Source organism: Oreochromis aureus, linkage group 18 (genome assembly GCF_013358895.1).
Source record: "Oreochromis aureus strain Israel breed Guangdong linkage group 18, ZZ_aureus, whole genome shotgun sequence".
In the NCBI taxonomy this organism is placed as follows: Eukaryota; Metazoa; Chordata; class Actinopteri; order Cichliformes; family Cichlidae; genus Oreochromis; species Oreochromis aureus.
In genome coordinates, this window is record NC_052959.1 from 5,585,412 (window position 1) to 5,605,251 (window position 19,840).

Genomic DNA, 19,840 nt, shown 5'->3' on the forward strand with positions numbered 1-19,840 from the left:
AGCAGCGCCTTTGTTGTTAAAATGGAAGCTGAATGAAAAGTAGAAATCCAGCTTCCAGATAATTAAGACTGCTCAGCAGTGAGTGTTATTAATATGTACAAAAATACACAAAGCTCAAAGCAGCTGATGAGAGGGGGAACAGCAGCGGGCTTTCATTCATCTCACTCCTTTGTGTGGGTGCGGTAGTAACACACTCTCTCTGACTCTCTCTCTTTCACACACACACAAACACACACACACACACCATACACGGAGGCTTTTGTTGTGGCCCCCGTATTGCGTAAACAGTGAAGACAAATGAACAAAAATCACCGCTGATTGTCGACAGGTAAGACTAAAGAGGCTTGGGCTGTGTGTCAGTGGGCCATCTGGGAATAAAGTGACAGGCTGAGTGTGTGTGTGTGTCTGTGTGTGTGTGTGTGTGAGGGAGAGAGAAAAAGAGAGAGAGAGAGAAATAGACAAAGAGAAAAGGTAACAATGAATCAGTGCTCTTTAGAAATGGAGATCAATTTCCACATGGTCGCTTAAAGGCTTTGGCAGGAGAATAATATATAAGTGTGTGTGCTTCTGTGTTCATGTTTGTGTGTCCGTGAATCATTTCATTGTGTATTTGTGTGTGTTTTATGTGCTTATTTTGTGCACAGAGATTGAACAGGTGGATGTGTGGTCGTGGGTTTCTGTGTGTGTGTGTGTGTGTGTGTGTGTGTGTGTGTGTGTGTGTGTGTGTGTGTGTGTGTGTGTGAGAGTGAGAGAGAGAGAGAGAGAGAGAGAGAGAGAGAGAGAGAGAGGGTGCCTTTGAAGGAGGTCCAGGCTCCATCTCTCAGCAAATCAGCAGGCCTGAAAATCCAATCTGCCTGGAGAGACAGCAGGCTGTACATCATCTGCCATGGATGGACACTATCAGCGCTTTATCAGTGACCACCCCCCTACAAATACACACACACACACACAATTTTTCAATGAGCACATGCATGAAAGAACACACACAGCCCACTGTGACAGAGACTGATGGGCGTTATTACCATAGTGGTTGTGTGGAGGGATGGAGGGAGGTGGAGGCAGAAAGTGAAACTCTGGCTTTAGTCCGAGGACCTCGAGATGCTTCACGCTAATGCAGATGCTGACAGCTGTGACAGTCTCTCTTTGCCACCGATACCTTAGTATTTCAGCATGTACGCCATGTTGATATTAACCTCTGCTGTCACTAAGTTAATCGCAATGATCCTGTGTCATAGCGTCACACTCATTTGAATAAGAGTGGATGGTTCCCAAAGGACCTCGCACCATCAATGGAGCAAGATGAAGTTGAAGGTGTGGGAGGAGGGGCTTTCCAAAGCTATGTGATCATTAAAGAAACCGCTCTGATGGTATGACTTTAAATTGTGTCATCAGGACTGAATAAAATCCCCCTTAGACTGGACGTTGCTGAAAAGCTTGGTTGTTCAGAGCGCTGTATGTGTGTATTAATGGAAAGTTCACAAGGAGTCAGTTTAGGCTGGTCTGAGCTAAAAAGAACAACTGTTGCTCAGTGGTCCAAACTGTTGCAGATGAAAGCGAGTTTTGCATTCCTTTTGGGAACTAATTTCCCACAGCCTGGAGGAAGACTGGAGAGAAACACAATCCACAGTGAAGTCCAGTGCAAGATTTCTGCAGCCTGTCGGGTGCCACGTCATCTGCTGGGGATGCAGGTTGGTTGGTCCGTTCTGTTTTATCAAGTCCAAAGTGAATGCAGCAGTCTACCTCATGCCTCCATCTGCTGACAAGCTTTATGGAGATGCCGATTTCCTTACCCAGCAGGACGTCTGCCCACAGTGACAAAACTGCTACCAGTCAGTTTCCTGACTGATCAGACAACTCGACTGGCCTGAACCCCACAGAGAATATACAACAAGAGAAAGATGAGCTGAAGGTCGCTATTAAAGCAATCTGGGCTTCAGTAACAGCTTAGCAGTGCCACAGCTGATATGCTGCATGAAACCACGTCACACTGATGTAATAGTTCACGGTAAAGGAGCCACATCCAAGTAGTGAATGTAGAAGCTTGCACAGACAGGTCTTGTTGTGTTTGGGGCAGGACGTGCACTTAGCTTAGTCATCCAACAGGATAAGTGTATGCAAAGTGAAAAGTACGCCAGAGAAAACGCGTGATTGGTTAAAACGCAGCTCGTTTGCTCATGTGTTTAGTGTTTCTGTGTCTGAGTAAATATAAGTACGAGCGGGAGGGGCAGAGTGAGACAGGCTGGGGTGGCGTGGGTGGGGGGCAGTGGAAAGTGAGGCGAAAAAAAGATTGTGCTTATAGCAATCACTCTTCCATCTATCTGTCTGGATAATTAATATAAATCTGCTCATTTATCTTCAGCCAATCAATCTAGATTTACACTCGCACACGCACACACACAGGGACGTGCACACACATACATGGAGTTACGAGCACACTTAAATGCTTCTTGATGCCCTGATTGTCTGCTTATATGGCTCTGCAGAAATCTGTAATGACTGAGAATGAAGCGGCGAAGGCGGGATAGAAGAAAAATATTCTGATTAGAGAAAAATGAGTGAAAGATTGATGGAACTCTATCAGCCTCCGTGTGCTTCATTTACCACTCAGGCAGATTGGTTGGATGGGTGAAATTGCAAGGACTGCACCACAGCAGCTGGGAAGAATGCAGGCTTTTAGCCACTTTGGATCACTTGCTGTCACAGAGTTTGAGATTTGTTAAATGTAATTCAAGTTTCTTACAAGTTGGGTGTTATATATTCAGAGTTTTGCTCATTATCTGTGTATTTTAAGTTTGAAATGAGCAAAGGGAACACAAAAGTCTAACTGGAAAGAAAGGAGAGATGCTTAAAAGAGCAGTTAAATCACATCGCATGAGCCGCTTTCCTCTGGAGGTAAAAAATAGAAGTTGGTGGGGGAAATACTGAAGTCTTACCACTTGTTTCACTTCCGGTCCATAATATCCACCCACGAAAGCTTTGTTTTGGAACTGAAATGAAAACACATGATGAAACAAAACTGGAAAGAATCAGCACAGAAGTAGAACAAAGATAAATAATCGAATGTAGCCCCTTTGTATAACTTTTTTCTTTTTGCCTTATTGTTATTATTTTATTCTGCTGTTTTTGATGATTACGACATATTCTGTCCCATATTGATCAACTTCTTGGGTTCAGTTCAGATCAGTGTGAATGGCTCATTCATTAGAACCTGGTGTTTGGGGGGAACTACATGAACATAATGGCATTTCTCTTAGGAATAACCTCAAAAAACAGTTTTGTGCAATTTCCAACTAGTAAAAGACGATATTAGTACTGAATTGAAAATATTAATTAACCTGGACAGTTTGGGTGGACTTGTATTGGTAACAGTTACAGGTATAAAGAATTTAAGATGGTTGGAGGGTTTTTAAATATCACCAAGTAATAATTTAGGACCAAATAATACACTTTTTACAACCAAATACATCGATCTAGCTTTATCATAGGTGTAGTAGGCAGTAATTGATGTGTGGCTAGACGAGTACATTATCGAACTCGTTAACTTTCACTGAGACGCTGCCATAAAGGTTTCCATGATTGTGTTGGCGATGTCCTGAGGTCAGTGAAGGGGAATTTCCACTAACAGGGCAACCTTTAAAAATGGCTGCGCTATGCGGAGCTTTTCAAGCTTTTGTGATGTATTAAATAATTCAAGAGTGTCTCATACCCTAGGATTCAAACGCTTAATGAACTAGAACCACTGCTGACTCCGCAGGCAAACTTTAAACTAATGTATGTTGGCTCAACAAACAACATCCTGGTAACGTGTTTCACACTTTATTCATAGAAAAGCACTGAGATTCCAACACAAATCAATATAAAATGGTAGTAGCGTTACATAAATAGTAATAAATTCTCGCTTTATAGACAGTAGCTCAAGAAGTCGCACAAAAAACAAAAACAAATTACAAAAAAAAAGAAAAGGTGTTGATGATAAGCTATGATACTTCTGTGGCAACAAATACTGGAGATACCTTTTCATAATCAGTAGCACAAAGAGGCAACAAACACTTTCAAATATCCCTTAAGTTGGAAAGAATTCAAAAACAAAAACTGGGAAAACAGTAGGTGAACTAGATCTCTACCAGCAAACAGTACTTCTCCTACAAACCAAAGACAGACGGGGACAACAAAGAAAACGCCCAGAAACTGGCTGAGTTAGTTAATAAAGAAGGAAAAGAAAAGCAAGGAAAACTTTGTTGTAATGCTGTCAGTGAATGCCTCACATAAAGGCAGCCGACTGGAGCTCCTCGGCAAAATTATTTTCCTAATATATTATCCCCCCAAAAAAATCAATGTATCCTTTCATTATCTTCATTATGTATAAACCTCGCAGCTTTATTTCGTTCTCTGCAAGCTACTGTAGCGCACTGATGTCAACGTGTTTCAGGATACTCGAGGAAGTGGTCGCACTTAAACGCAACTGGCTTTAAATCCGACGTCCTCCTTGTTCGAGAGGGATCGAGGTGTTCAAGAACATCAGGGGAAAACAAAACTATAGAAGACCTGAACTCAGCCAGTTTAATGAGGTGAAAAGGAGCTGAGAAAGCAATTAAAAAAAAAAAAAAGTTAAAAGGAATGAGCACGAGGTCATCCACAGGCCGTCTCTTTTTTTGTTCATACAGTTGCTGTTTCCGGACACTTGCGTATCGTTTCGTCTCACCACAGTGTTGCCGCACAATACGACACCTCTGAGAAGACACTGAAGGCTTTAGTCCTGATTAAAGAAAACCAACAAACAAACAAAACAAATAAAAAATTAACAACTTTTGTACATTGATCGACCAGAAAGGCATTTTCCACCGTCTTTCGCTTTTTCGTCTACTCTAAACGTTGCAGCGGAAACAGGCCGGCCACTGTGCACTGTCCAAATACAAGCATGATGGGTCTCCTTTTCGTCCGCAACACCCCCGTCCTCATTAATAGTGGTTCAACCCACTAGGTCTCTGCACTCAGTTTTGAGGGGGTATATTTAAGAGGGGACAACACCATCGAAGTGGTTCTGCATAGTCAGGTTTAGTAAGAATCCGTTTACAAATGAATGCCTTCCTCATTTTACTCAACTTCAAATAACATGCTCACTTTTGGAAAACACCCCCCTCCCCCCAACTTCTATAAAATACAAATAATAATAGTTATTATTGCAAAAAAAAAGAAAAAAAAAGCCAAAAAACAAAAACTGAAAGAAATGTACACAGGAGCACCTGAGAAATGCCTTGAAGTCTTTGCTCTTAAAAAAAAAAGAAAAAAAAACATGCTGTCAAACACCCCTGTCCAAAACAATTCAAGTACACCCCGACAAAATCATAAAAACAAAGAACAAAACCATAACATACTTATCATAAATAATTATAACTTTACAATTTTCTGAATTGACACTTTAGTATTTACAATATCTTAAATGCTAAATGCTACTACTTTTTGTTTTGTTTCTTTAAGTCGTGTCCCTGAGAACTGAGTTTAGCCTCTCTTCTTTTTGCTCAGTTTTCCTTTTTTCATTCCCATTCTTCTATCTGCATTTCTTCAGATCCAAAAAAAACTAAAACAAACAAAACAAAAAAAAGACAGAGAGAAAGAAAGTAAAGGCCCAGAGTTGTGACTGACTACCCAGGTTTTGGGTGAAGGTAGCTCTTGTGGAATGTAAAAGCAGACAGGAAAATGTTCCTCCATTCAAAAAGTGTTCTACCAATAAATAAATGCTGAAGCAGGCAGGAACGCACTGAAGAGGTATTCGTGTGAAGTGCTTTAAACGATGACATTAAGTCTGACCAGTAAAAGATTCAAGCTCTTTCTGTACTGCATTACTGCCGTTAACAACAACACTTTGCCACTGGGTAAGAAAAAGGGGGCGTGGAGATCCCCCATAAAGAGAAAACGGCTTCCTGGGCCAATATATGTGGTCTCAAATACATATAATGAAGTCATCAAGTAAACTGTAGTCTTTCAGTTTGCACTGCAGCCCTGTGAGAAAGTCAAGGAGGTCTCATCTTCACTGTCGATGATGATCATAACCAGCAGCTTTCACAGGTGACTTTGCGTCTTTTCCATCACAAGACCGAGAAACTGAAGGAAACATGACAGGGGCTAGTCTATTTACTGCTGTTCACCTGATATTTAACATTTTACATTTATGTCTTTTTAATTTTGTTTATTTATGTTTTCAGTGGTTCTGAACACACTACTTGAATACCGTTAATATTTTTTTGTCCATGTGGGACCAGCAGAGTAAGCTAAAAACAAAGCTAACTAATGACGCCAACGCAGTGGGGCAACAAACTGCAGTTCCACAATAAAATACCCAACAAGCCAAATATTACATTTAAAATTAGTCTGTTGCTGCTCTGGTCTTTTTTTTTCTTCTTCTTTTTAAAATCTTGCTTGGACTAAAAGATTCTTGGGAGCAGATTTTGTTTTCATTTTAATGAATGCATGCCGCTAAACCAAGCTAGCTAGCCAGCGCTAGCATAAGCCATTTTTATGAAGCGCCTTCAGGCGACTTTTGTTGTGATTTGGCGCTATATAAATAAATTGAATTGAATAAGCAACTTCCTGCTCTCACTCAAAGAGGGTCACATCTAGTTAAAATATTATATATAATCATAAAATGTTATACAATTATTGAAATCTCTTTATCACCAAGCAGCAATAATACGCTAACAGCACACTGACATTAGCACATTATATGTGTTCCCTGTTGCCTGGGTTCTCTCTGGGTGGTGTGGCTTCCTCCCACAGTCCAAAGACATTAATTGGTCATTCTGAAATAGCAGTTAGTGTGAATTTGAGTGCGACCTGTCCAGGGTGTGTCCCATCTATCACTCATGACAGCGGAGATATGCTCAAGCAACCCTGCAAACCTGAACTGGACAAGTTGTTATGAAAATGCATGGATGCATGGATGGATGGATGGATGGAGGGATCCCCCCACCCACTTGGCTAAATTGTATTGGATTTTTGTTATTTTTCAAACCCCATTTAAAGTCCCTTTCAAATTTGTCATAAATAACATTGCTAGCTTCTGATAAAGTGACACTATGGCGGCTCTGTGTAGACATAGTCATTGCAGGCATGTCATATTTACTGTATGCATAAATTAAACTGTATGTTAATTAATCAATAATGTGAGATGTTTTCTTACTACAACATGTCACTACACGCCGTCTTACTCCCAGTATGTTCTGTATCGAACCTTTGGCGTCTCTGCCTTTAGTATTTTGTTTCAAAGTGGAATGTGTTGTTAGTGGTGGTATCTGAACCCAAACCACGATGTTCACCTAAACCTAAACAGCTGGTTCTGGTGACTAAACCCATTCAAATAGTGAGCTGAAATAATCGCAGTTAAGAACCAATTGCTAAGCCAAATTTTACAATGAGACATGATGCCAAAGGAAACATTTGCAGATGTTTCTAAGCCCAACTTAGTAAAACTAGCATGGCGACATCTACTAGAAATGCACTTTGTGTTGGTTAAGACACATGACCACAGAACTCAAACTTCATTCTGTGGTTTTAATGATTACTGAGCCAGCATCATTAAACCAGCTGAGGATGCATTCCTTTGAGGTAATGCATCTTATTTCCAGTTCTTGTGATGGAAAAGGGACTTCAGCGACATGCAGAACTAACAGTTAGTGAAATCAACAAGGCCCCAACAGGTTCCAAAGCTTCTTTGCACAACACCAGAAAGTGAACTTGTTTTTAGTGATAAAAACGAAGCAGAGGCTTGATTTATATTGCTTGCTGACTAAATCTCAATGTAGTGATGGTAAAGTGGGTGCTGGAGTCTTGCACATTTAAAAGGTTTTGGCCACAAATAGCTGAAGAGCAGTGCAGTGGATGAGACTCCACCGGTTCTCACAGTTGTATTTTGTCACTGTAAATAAGCTTATAGGAGGGCATAACAGATATACTGTATTTATATATAGAGACTCGACTACCCTACCTTAGCTAAAGCAGCAGCCTGAACGTCACTGTCAGACGTCTGGATTTAAAAACACACCCTGTGAAGCATCGTTGGACTTCCTATTTTAGATATTTGTCAGAAACCAGCAGGTGAAGGTTTTTAAATCTGCAGGTACCGACTTCCCCCACAGAGAGACCACATGGGGAGTCCTGTATTCTGCCCTCTCTACTCTAAAATGCCCTGAATGAAACAAAGAGGCCATTTCTGATCAAGAAGTTAAAGCTGAGAGTACAGTCGAGGTATGACAATAACACTACGTGTGTTTTTGACCTCAGTGGATTTTTTTTTTGGAATAACATGCTTCTTCCACTCTGAAAACCTCTCCTTCTTCTTAACCCCGGCTGAAAGCATCTTCTGGCTCAACAGTACATACAGCTAAATCATTTGGTTTTCATATCATCATGTACCCCCACAAAACTAAAGTTTGTTTTGCTTTTGCAATCACATTCTTTTGACTTTTTTCCTTTTTTAAACACTAAATTTAACATTAGTCAGAGGGCAAAATGCTTTGTTTTTCTAGTTGCTTAGTTGACATTTCAAACCTTTTCCCCCCTTTTGCAGTCTTAATGAAGTAGAGCAATGTACTGTGAACACTTCCTGGTTCACATTCAAGAAACAGAACAACAGGATAAAAACTCAGTCAGCAAATGGCTCAAAATATGTGAAAATAAAAAGAAATAAAACTTAAATTAGAAACACAGAAGTGTAACTGCTTCCCCCAAGAAGGGGGTCTCTGTGAGAGAAGGTCAGTAAGGTCAGCCGAAGCGCTCCCTGACCAACATCATCAGTTTCTTCTTGCCCTTGTAGATCTGTTTCAGGTTGTCTATGAACTGGGCAAACTGAATGTGTCCGTCCTGTGCCAGCAGAAAAGTCTCCCGTGCTTTGCTCAGGAACTCTATGAACTCCCCATAGTGCCGCGGACTGATGTGCGTCAGCCGAGAGTGCGTGGTGTTGATATACGCCGAGATCGTGGCGTCCAGGAGCTGGCGCAGCGGTGCCTTATCCGTGGACATCAGCTTCCCAGAGTTCCTTCTCCCAGGAATTCCAGCGAGACCCGGCGCAGTCATAGTGCACCGCCGTAGAATGTCAGACAAGACTGTGGCGCAGTGCACGCTCTTCACCACCAGCGGAATAATAGCCGCAAGCTCATTCTTCCCCAGCGAGTGGCTGAGCGCACAGGCCCACAGCACGTCGTTAATAGCTGGGTGAGTGTCTTGGTTGTAAGCCAGGTTGAGATGCGTCATGGCCAGCGAGGCCAGCTTGAACGACCGCAGGGGGTATCCTCGGTGCTCCATGTACCTCGCAATGGTAAACAGCTGCGAGTAGGTCATGCCCGTCGACGCTGCGTCGATCACGATCTGGTAGGCCGTCTCGAAGGCGATGTGGTCCTTCTCGCAGAGCGTCAGAGCTGACAGGGCGCAGTTCTGGGGGTCCTTCATGGCACACTGCAGGGCCAAGGTCCTTGCACAGCTTGCAAGCTCCTCTCGCTGGGGATAGTCGAGGCTGAGGCGCAGGATGGTGTTATGGGACATGACGGTGGCCGCCACGATGCTGGTGGCTTCGGTGGGCGTGAACAGAGTATACCAGCTTTGTAAGATGCTCACCAGTGCCCGCAGACCTGATGAGAGGAAAAAAGAGATTTACCATTCAGTGCTTGTGACCAGAAACGCTCACTATTCACAGCAGCAAGCTCAGCACTTTGAAATGCTGTCCAGATGTAGAGCAAGCACTACTATAGCTTATATGGTACACTCAAATGCCTCACGAACAGCAGCCCGGTGGTCACTACCAAATGACTGTATAGCACCGTGCACTGAGCTGAAGGATTAAGGAAAGAGAAAACAGAGCAGCACTTCACACGCAGCTTTTCAGACAGTTGAGGAGAATTTGGAATATGAAGCCATGTGTAACTCGACCTATAATCGTCCCAAATTGCTAAAGTTACTAAAATCATTAAATCATTTCATTACACTTGGTATAATTTTAGTCTCTATTCTTAAAAAGATTATGGAGGCATAAATTTGAGTTCTTAACTAATGGTGCAACATGTCATGCAGCCCCTCTCGTCTTCAAAGATCAAATGAGGGAGTCTCTTTTGGGAAAACATCGTTCATCCCTCCTCGTTTAGACTAACAAGACACTTCAGCTCAAAAGAAGCCGTAAAGCTGAACTTACTGAAGATCACAACGCAGCACGGAGGCTGTAATTAGAGCATGAATCCGCTTTAAAAATGGATGCACATACCGACTTCAGTGGCGCAGGTTACCAGCCAGCGAACCATCTCTCTCCTCCTCCAGTTCAGAGTGGACAGAGTCATCCTCATCACCTGCAAAACACGCATGGAGAACATGATGCGCCCTGTTAGCGCCATTGAACCGTTACACATTTCTATACCCTCTTGGCAGTTTGCATGAATATGTGCATTTGGAAATCATAGCATTTTTGCGTAGTGTGTGATTTTCATAATTTAGCTGTTAGCATGGCACCACATGGCTCCTCTGATGACAGATGTAACCAGAATATGCTCATAATTGCACAGATGATGATTTGCGACCCTTCCATTTTGAGCACTTTATTAGCAGTTTTGCTGACAGGAATTCAGCCGATACTCTAAATACCAGCAGAAAGAGACGGGGGAAGCCACAGCATCACTGCAGCCTGATGATCTGAGGACTTTTCTGTGTTTACTGTGGGACCCAAAAGGTTTAATTATGTGGTTTCTTCTCATCAACAACGGTAAGACTCTGTGTGATGTTTTTGCTGTTAATTTGTAGTGGGGCAGCAGAGGGCTGGAAAAAATTACAAGGTGAAGGAAACCGTTGCATGTTTTGACTGGCGATCGGTGCTCTGATTTGATTTTCTTTGCTGTGGTGAAATGATCTGTGAAAATTACTGACTTGCCCTCATACTTCGACTGCACTCTCTCCAAAGCATGCACACACACACATACAGTACCTGCAGTCCTAGCTCCAGCGCCACGTTGAGCAGGGTTATATCGGGTGGGCTCTCTGCGGGTGTCGCTATTTTAAAGGCGTCTTGGGCCAGTTTGAAGATTAAGGAAGAGGAGTGGATGTTTTTCTGGATGGCCTCCAGCACCGTCCGCAATCTCAACATGTCGCCTGCAAGCAAAAAACACAACGCAAACTAAGATCTTGATGGAGAAATGCCTCAATAACCAGCTTTGCCTGTTTGAGTAACATCCGAGCGGACATCCAATAAGCTGGCGTTACCTTTAGCAGCAGTGAGCATGGTTGAAGCCAGCTCACACTGCTGTGACTCCAGGTGGCCCAGTGTGAACCAGCGTGGGTATCTGCTCGGAACTATGGAGATACCGTGATGAGGGTGGCCGACATCCCCGGAGCCCGCCGATGACTCCAGAACCGGCAACCTGGCACATGTAGGAAAAGATCTGTTTTAGACAGATGGCACTTTGTCCTGATGTTTTATTTATTCCAAGAGTAACACTAAAATATGGATCTGAGTATGCATTTAGTTATAGCTGCAGTATGTGCAACCGTATGACTTTTATGTCAAACTTTATGCTGGGACATACGGCAATTTAACACAACAGATTACCAAAGCATCACAAAAACAATTACTTCTGTGCACTCAGCCAATACAACAGCCCTATAAAAAACTGCAACTTTCAACCCAAATGTTCACCAATACCTCTAAAGAAGTTATAGCTACACAGAACAGAGCTGGTGTCAGTGACAACAGATACGACACCGAGTAGGTCAGATAAAGCATAAACGAAGGTGTTGAGGTGGGTTGCAAAGCATATTGCAGATGCATAGCAACTGCGAGCAGGCTACACTTAAATAGCCAGTTGGCTATTTTATATGTGGCACTAAATCTTTGGCTGTCACAAAGTAACTGTTAGGTCATATCTTCTGAATTAATTTGGAATACTATTCAGATTAAAAAAGCCATGTCATGAAATAGAGGCCCTTATTGGTTTTACTGTGGGCCTGTTTGCGTAAAGGCAAAATGACCATCATTTACACACGCAACATAAAATACTTTTCATCAATAACTGTTTGAAGCTGCAGTAAATGGGGAGTCTGACCTCATGGCGCGGAGAGCCACTTTATAAGCCAGGTCTGCGTCATGCGGCAGCAGGGCAGAGAACAGGTACTTGGCAAAGGTGTGCATTGGAACGCTTTCCCTGTGGATGACCTCACCCAGACCGCTGAATGGGCCAGCTGGAGCAAAGAGAAAAACAAAATATTCTTTACCTTCTGTCTCAAGAACGTGCCAAAAGAACCACTGTGCTAGGTATGGGCTCCACTGCCTGAATGTGATTCGCACTGAATAAATATTGAAGTCAAAGTGAAGCTTTTCAAGCTACACTTTACAAACGTCACAACAAAAACCTTTCACGTTCTGGACTCAAAACCGTGCAGGTTTCAATATCTGATCAATGTTATTGATATTGGAAAAAATAAATAAATGAATTTTATCAAATTTACTGCAGACACCGTACCTTCTAGTAGCTGTATGGCCTGCTTCCGGAGGGTCTGAACCAATAGATCGTCCAGCTCCAGTTCCTGAAGCTTTGCAACAATCTGCTCCTCATTACGACACACCTAGAACACGTTGAAGACACAAATAGCATTCACTCTAACTATAAGTCCCTTTTCAGTTCTGAAGTAGCCATTTAGCTATTAAGTGTTTTCAGTGGAATTCAACTACTTTCAAGAATTTCAAGAAAAAAAAATGTGTATCAACCCGCCAGCATGAAAAATGACACGACAGAAAACAAGAAAAAAGTTTTAATACCTTTTTAAGAAAGGATTTTGACCCCAGGACATTAAATGACCAGTACGTTCTTACAAACTTGCATCTGTTCACATCTGTTGTTACAGCACAGAAAAAATCTGTGCTGTAACAACAGATGGAAAAAAAAAAATCTAGTAAAAAGGTCTGTGTGTGCATGTGACTGGTTTTAAATGCAATTCTTGGTTGAAACATTGAGGCTGCAGCTAATTCCAGTGACATTAGGAAAGGTCTGTGGCAGTAGTGTTAAGCCCTCTAAAGCAGATTAGCATTTACACAAAGAAATGTTCCATGGATTTATTTTAAATCACAGTGAACTTAAGTACTGTGACTTTCTGCTTGTTTTTCAGGAAACAAATGCTTCAACCTTCTCCCTCTCTTTCCATGACATTTACTTTAAACAAAATCATAAATTACAGTGATTTACTGATGGCGATGGTGACATCTACAAATTTACACAAACCTCTTTATATAATAAAAGTGTGCCATAGTTGTATTTCAGTTTTCACTAGCAATTCAAGGATCCTCACTCTACTATATTCTCTATGATTTTAAGGTGATATTAAATTGTTACCTTATCCTGGGCGTACAGTCCCTCGGGCATGATCCTCTGCTGACCCATACCCATCAGAGCCACCTCTAAGGCCAGAGTCAAGTAGGACTCCCCTGCATCTGGACTGCCCCACACTGGCACATGATGGTAAACTGGAGGTCTGGGGTCACAGTCTAAAAGGAAAGATTCCCCCAAAAATGTAAGTCATTAACTTTACATCATCTATACTGGTTTCAGAATGATAAGAAATCCAAGGAGACAGAAAAACAAAGACACCAACTCAGCAAAGATTCCTTTCATAACAGCAAAGTTTCAGAAGTCCACCTTATCCAATACTGACATGCTGCCCTAGCAGCTTCCAATCACCTTGTTTATAATCTAAATGGGAAAAAAGCTTTAAATATCGTTTCTTCTTAAATTTAGTTTTATCACTTCAAAGAGAAGATGAGGTTTTTGCTGTGGTACACTACCTTCACAGCACAAAAACATCCCAAACTGGCTCAACAAACTCACTTTAGAAGTCTACAAGCTATTTAATTTGGCTAATTCAGAGAAACTCCACTAGACCCCATTAGCGTATTAGCATAAGCAAAAGTAAAGTACATAATATTGCTCTGGTTTTATCAATACAACAACTCCAGCAGCAGGATTTTCATAAAACATAGCATAAAAGCTTGTTCTGGGATGAATTTAAAGTTTAATTTCAAATGTGTAGAAAATAGAAAAGTATCACAATATGAACCAAAACCACTTTTATCTGCCTAGTAGTATATAAAAGATTACTGTTAAAGATAGTCAGAGCCTGCAAGCTTAGCACATTACTAAACCATACAGTTAATGGGTTATAGGAATGGCTACATGGTGCATATATAATGGCACTGCCATATCATATTAAAATTTGTTAAAATCTGTTGTAGGACTAGCATTTAAAGAGGAAAATACAACAATAGCAAAAAAAAAAAAAAAAAAAAACATCAAAAATTTACAAATTTACAAAAATACACAGATTTTTTTTGTATATATATGTATTAAAGAAAAGCTACATAGCATTTATATCAGTGTGGCTTACACAGTAGGTTGTTCACATATCTAAGATGGCTGCTTGCTCTACACTAATGCTTGACAATTATAACTAAGAACAGATGCCACAAGAGCCTCAGCTGTTGATTGGTGCCCATTTGTTCTCTCTTGCTCCCCCTCCCATCGTTCTGCTTAAATCCCGTCTGAGCAAGAGATCCCCCCCCCGACCCCAAATCCTGTTTATTCTAGGGATGTGTGTATATATGTGTAGTAATCTAGAGAAAAGTGGAAACTGGGCTTACAGACTTAACCCCTTAGCCAACTTGCTGTTGTTTCCTCTCCCTCTAGATTGATTGGTTGATGTGAAACGGCCAGAGAAGGAATCGTATTTCGATTGGGTTAGACATAGTCTAGATCCACCCACTTTACAACAGATGTTCCCAGCTGTCTCACATGGGGAATGAAAACATGGTGACCAGGCTATACTCCCAAGCACGCAAAATTATCATACCACTCTCCTCAAATTCCCCAAACAACACAAGACAATCATTCTTTCTGTTGTTCCATCTCTCACACTCACACACACACACACACACACACACACACACACACACACACACACAGATGAGTGTGCCAGTGGTCAGCATTGTCTGAACTGACAATAGTTCCCTGTAGCCTGGTAACAATGAGAAAACCCAACCCCTATTCTGTTCAGTTGCAATAGCCACTGGTGCAAAAAGGGAAAAAAAAAGAAATCCCTGGGCAGTGAGAAAATGCAAATGGTGATACATTCTATACATACCCCACACACACAAATGCATGAACGCACAGGAGTGTGGTCTGGACTAAATGAGCAGGGTGTTCCAGCCCAATCCATTCATGCTCTCGTAGTTTATGGCTGCCTGCAGCACAATAGTGCCTAGTCCTCATATAAGACCATGGCGTCTGTTGTGTGATGAGTCACTGCTGGTGAACCCGATCACCTCTGGTTAGGATTATATACTGCATCAGCTGGTGATGTGGGCCTGAAATTATACCTTGCGTTTCATAAATGGGCTCTTTGTATAGTTGTGTAAGAAACCTGGGCTCTGACTCATGGGTATGTATGTATTTTGCTAAGGTGCATGTTAAGACGTTGGTTTGCTGTGTAGATGTACTGGATAGAAGCTTGGCTCAACAGTGATGCAGACTAAACAGCAGACGCAAAGAGACTGAATCTGAAAATTAAGAAATCATTAATTAATTTAAAACTATGTGCCTGTATTGACTTACTACAAATATTACAGGTACAGTACACAACTGCCGTCTGTAAACTGGAAATGAAACAGTTGTGTTCAGCGTAATCTCTGAAGAATTTGATATGATTGCCCATCATATTTTACACCGCAAACTATAAATGGTTTTAAGGAGAACATGCAGCTGTTGCTGAAGCTATCTTACACTCAAAAATGGGATGCCTCAGGGTTCTATCCTAAGTCCACTGTAGTTTATATTATTACTTCTAAGCTATGTTTCAGTGTATGCCTTCATTCTTTTTTAGTTTTAGTGATGCATTTTATATGCCCAAGGCTTTAACCTTCAGTCTGCAATCTTCAGTTTCAAGTCATCACTCTTTAATTACAGACTCATTTTAGATCCATAGATAATGATTAGATGATCTACTTCTGCCTCTGACTCTTCAACTACCTTGCAATTAAAACTGTAAACGGCACCCACATAACTCTTTCTGAGCCCTACAAATACCTAGGAATTTGGCTTACAGAAAAGATATTTAAGTTGGGATGGTTCAGAAAATTAGGAAAAAAAAAAAAAAAATATCACACTTGGCTTTTCATTCAGTATTAGCAGTGTTTGTCTTCTAACCATAAAGGAGTCCACTTTTATAGCCCTTGACTGTAAAGATATTCTATGCAATCATGCTGCCTCAGCAGTTAAACTCTGTACACCACAGTCTAGTATACTTCATCAATAATGACTCAGCACCTTTCTCTGTATGAAATGATTTTTAGATGTCCTTATAGTGAAAAATATTTAGCCATTACTTGTTTGTTAGCCATTTTATCATAATTATTAGCCATTTTTTGCTCTCACTTATTTAGAAATATCGTCCTATTTAAATCCAATAAGTAAAGCACACAATCCAGTAAAAGCTTCATTTGACATGTTCCTCATATAGTCAAAGATATACTTGTATATCTTTGCAGATCTTTGTGATCAACGGACTGCAAACTGCCATCAAACTAGACACCCAGCTGTGATGACCTCTTGAATACAATAAAAAGGGTAAGAACGGTGCCTTTGTTTTCGTACCTCCAGTGTCCATGGTGTTGTCGTCATCAACACGGCACGTTTCTGTGAGCGTGATAAACAGGCAGCCAATTGGGTCTAACGGATGGCCCACCCAGCCTTCCAGGTTAGTGGTGGAGGTAACACCCCTCTGGAGAAGTTCTGAGAAAGGTACAGGAGGGGGAGAGACCGACATTAGAATCACCAGTTGAGACGCTGCACCTTCTCCAGAGAGCCAACAACGCCGTTACCTTTCTTTTGGTGTTTGTAGATGTCCATCTGCCTCTGCTGTTGTAGGCGGAGGGTGTTGATGATGGCGACGGCCAATCGCAGGGCTTCTCTGGAATAACCGTGTGAGCGCAAGGCGTCGACGCGAGCACATGCCGTTGGGACGTGGTCTGTGTGGTGAACACAGAAATAAGATGAGGTCAGGACACCTTCACAAGCACACAAACTCCTTCCTATACACACATTGCACTTTAATCACACACGCACACACACACTACAGGATGTATGATGCAGTTGGTAATGGCATGCGCAGACTCAAACTCACAGTGCAGTCTCAGCAGAAAGCCTGTGTGTCTGATAGCTGGCTTAAGTTGCAGAATCTGACAGATCTTAGCTGGAAGCTGCTTACTGCAGATACTGGCCTCAATATCAGCAGAATTACTGTGTGTGTGTGTGTGTGTGTGTGTGTGTGTGTGTGTGTGTGTGTGTGTGTGTGTGTGTGTGTGTGTGTGTGTGTGTTGGCTTTTAGCTGAATCTGAGATTGTGTGTGTACAAGCTGACACACAAACACTGTCATTCGTCCTAAAAATGATGCTTTTTCTATGCCCTTGTAATGGAGAAACTGTCTGCTCCTCAGTGCATGTTTGTAGCCTATATTATTTGACTAAATCATGAATGTGCACTTTTACACATCACAGACTGTAAATGATGCAAAAGGTAAATACGGTTGCTTTTCCTGGACCTGAGTAATGAAACCCTACCTAGCCAGAGTGGCAAGCCCTGCGGGCTGAACAGCAGGCTCTCCCCTTCTCTTTGGTAGGACGGAGACATGTAGTAGTCGCTACTAATGATCCTCTGCAGGTGGCTGTCCTGCCAGTGGAGGTCGCAGGCCTCGACAGCCCGACTGAACACAGTCCTCCGTGGCCTGGACAGAGAGTCTGATGCGACACACACAAACATCATGATTACTGGTAGAAATGAGACACGTGCAGTCTATATTGTTCAAGTTGTAGAATCTTTCTGCTAATCCAGATCAGTTCTTGCTTGCAACTGCAGTAAGCTCAGAATTTAATGCGTGCACATTTGTGGTTTTGGTGCTGACCCTGGGCGAGGTTGCTCTGCGGCAGAGCGTTGGTAATGTTGGGAAGTTCACTGCCATAGTTGCCGTCCTCCAGTGGGCAGATGTCCATGTCCCCCCACTTCTTCAGCTGCTTCAACCAGCCACTCTTCTCCTCGCTTTTACAGTGAGGATTTAGCACCACACACACCCACAATGCACCTGTGAACAGTAAGGGGATCAGACGTCAGACACTTAATGACAGAAGCTTTTAAGGGGGGGGGATCCCTAATATGGTCATGTCTTTGAAACTATACTGACCTAATACTCAAATATTTTGTTTACCAGGTGCAGCCAATCAGAAGAAAGTAGGCTTAAGGTGATCTGCACTAAGACCTAGTGTAAATTACTAAGCTAAGCAAGAAAATGAACACTGCATTAATGATTCAAAACTATCTGGGTGGTTGCGGTCCTGAAAAACTTTACCAGCTTTTTAAAAAAAACAGCAGTTCTTCTTCTGCAACAATTCTCAAAAAAAATAAGAAAAAGAAAAAAAAAATTAAGTGTATCTGAGCGTTTTAACTAGCAGGCTTTCACATATCAGAGAAAAATCAGGCAGCACACTGCGACTGTCTGGCTGTTATTCTTGTCTGCGTCTGTGTCATGATCTCCCCAGCTCACCCGGGAAGTGTTCTTATTGACCTCCTAAATACTGCGATTGATTGTGGAGAAGCTGAGCAGCCATATTGATTGGCAGCCTTTATCATTCACTCAGTGCAGGTGGAGAGAGAGGCCCGGGCATGAGGAGGAGCAGCTGACTGGATAACCTAATAGCTTACTGAGTAGATGGATGTTTACCTGACACAGTGACTAGAAATTTGTCAGAACAACAAAAGGAAGACTTCTTTAGGGCTGTGACTGCACCAACTACACAGTCGATCCCTTCTGATTTTTCCAAACTAAAACTGTCAGACATCGCACTCTGTGTGTGTGTGTGTGTGTGTGTGTTTAACTGTTCTTACCCAGCTCATCCCAGAGCTGCCTGCACTTGTCCGTCATGCCCGTGCCTTGTTGTCTCCATAGTGACAGTCGGGGGTCTGCCATGAATTGTTCCGTTATGAGCGTTAGCATTCGGGCACCATTGGAGTCCCGCATTCGCAGCATCTCTCGCACCTGGAAAGAGCACAGGCTTGGTAAATGTGAGTAACACAACAGTCTGACTGAGCAGCATGTACCTCCTGCACCTTAGAATAATCACACAGGCTGAAGCAGAAGGTGGAGGCAAAGAAAAAGACAGAACACATCTCAAGTTAACATACTTGGCAATAGAGAAAGTTTTTGTGCACATTTGCATTCTTACTGGAAGTTGGGTATGAAAACCACTTACTACTTTCAGTTTAGAACATTAAACATTTACATTGTGTCGGGGTGGCTGTGGAGGCGGTAGAGCAGGTCACCTACTAATCAGAAGGTTGGTGGTTCGATCCCCGTCTGCTCCAGTCTGCATGCCAAATATCCTTGGGCAAGATACTAACCCCAAGTTGCTCTCTGATGCATCCATCGGAGTGTGAATGTGTGTGAATGTCAGATAGAAAGCACTTACATATTAGAAGCACAGAAAAAAGTGCTTGTGTGAATAGGTGTGTATGTGTGAATGAGGCAAGTTGCATAAAGTGCTTCGAGTGCTCATTAGAGTAGAAAAGCACTATACAAGAATCAGTCCATTTACCATTTCAGATGGCATCATATCCCCCCCCCTCCTCCCCTCCCTTTAAAACCCATCAGCAAGAGTCTCAAACCCAGAAATGGAGTCAGGACACCTAATTTGAAATTCGAACTAATACAAAAGAGAGCATGGCTTTTGGCGATTCATGCTGCATGTATTATACAAAACATTCTGAATACCAATTAAAAC

The 19,840-nt window shown here is 42.1% G+C and overlaps 1 protein-coding gene across 1 annotated transcript in view; it reads right to left on the reverse strand.

Annotated features, from left to right (window-relative positions):
* Positions 1-3,800: 3,800 nt before the first annotated feature.
* Positions 3,801-19,840, reverse strand: part of zswim5 (zinc finger, SWIM-type containing 5) — a 69,812-nt gene continuing 53,772 nt past the window's right edge. The window contains exons 5-16 of the mRNA XM_031730734.2: positions 18,948-19,098; positions 17,971-18,147; positions 17,630-17,806; positions 16,892-17,038; positions 16,665-16,802; positions 13,356-13,507; positions 12,489-12,591; positions 12,072-12,207; positions 11,233-11,390; positions 10,958-11,121; positions 10,247-10,328; positions 3,801-9,620 (exon numbers count right to left, since the gene is read on the reverse strand). Coding sequence (XP_031586594.1) covers positions 8,758-9,620; positions 10,247-10,328; positions 10,958-11,121; positions 11,233-11,390; positions 12,072-12,207; positions 12,489-12,591; positions 13,356-13,507; positions 16,665-16,802; positions 16,892-17,038; positions 17,630-17,806; positions 17,971-18,147; positions 18,948-19,098 — 2,448 coding nt within the window. The 3' untranslated portion in view covers positions 3,801-8,757. The remainder of the gene's footprint in view (positions 9,621-10,246; positions 10,329-10,957; positions 11,122-11,232; positions 11,391-12,071; positions 12,208-12,488; positions 12,592-13,355; positions 13,508-16,664; positions 16,803-16,891; positions 17,039-17,629; positions 17,807-17,970; positions 18,148-18,947; positions 19,099-19,840) is intronic.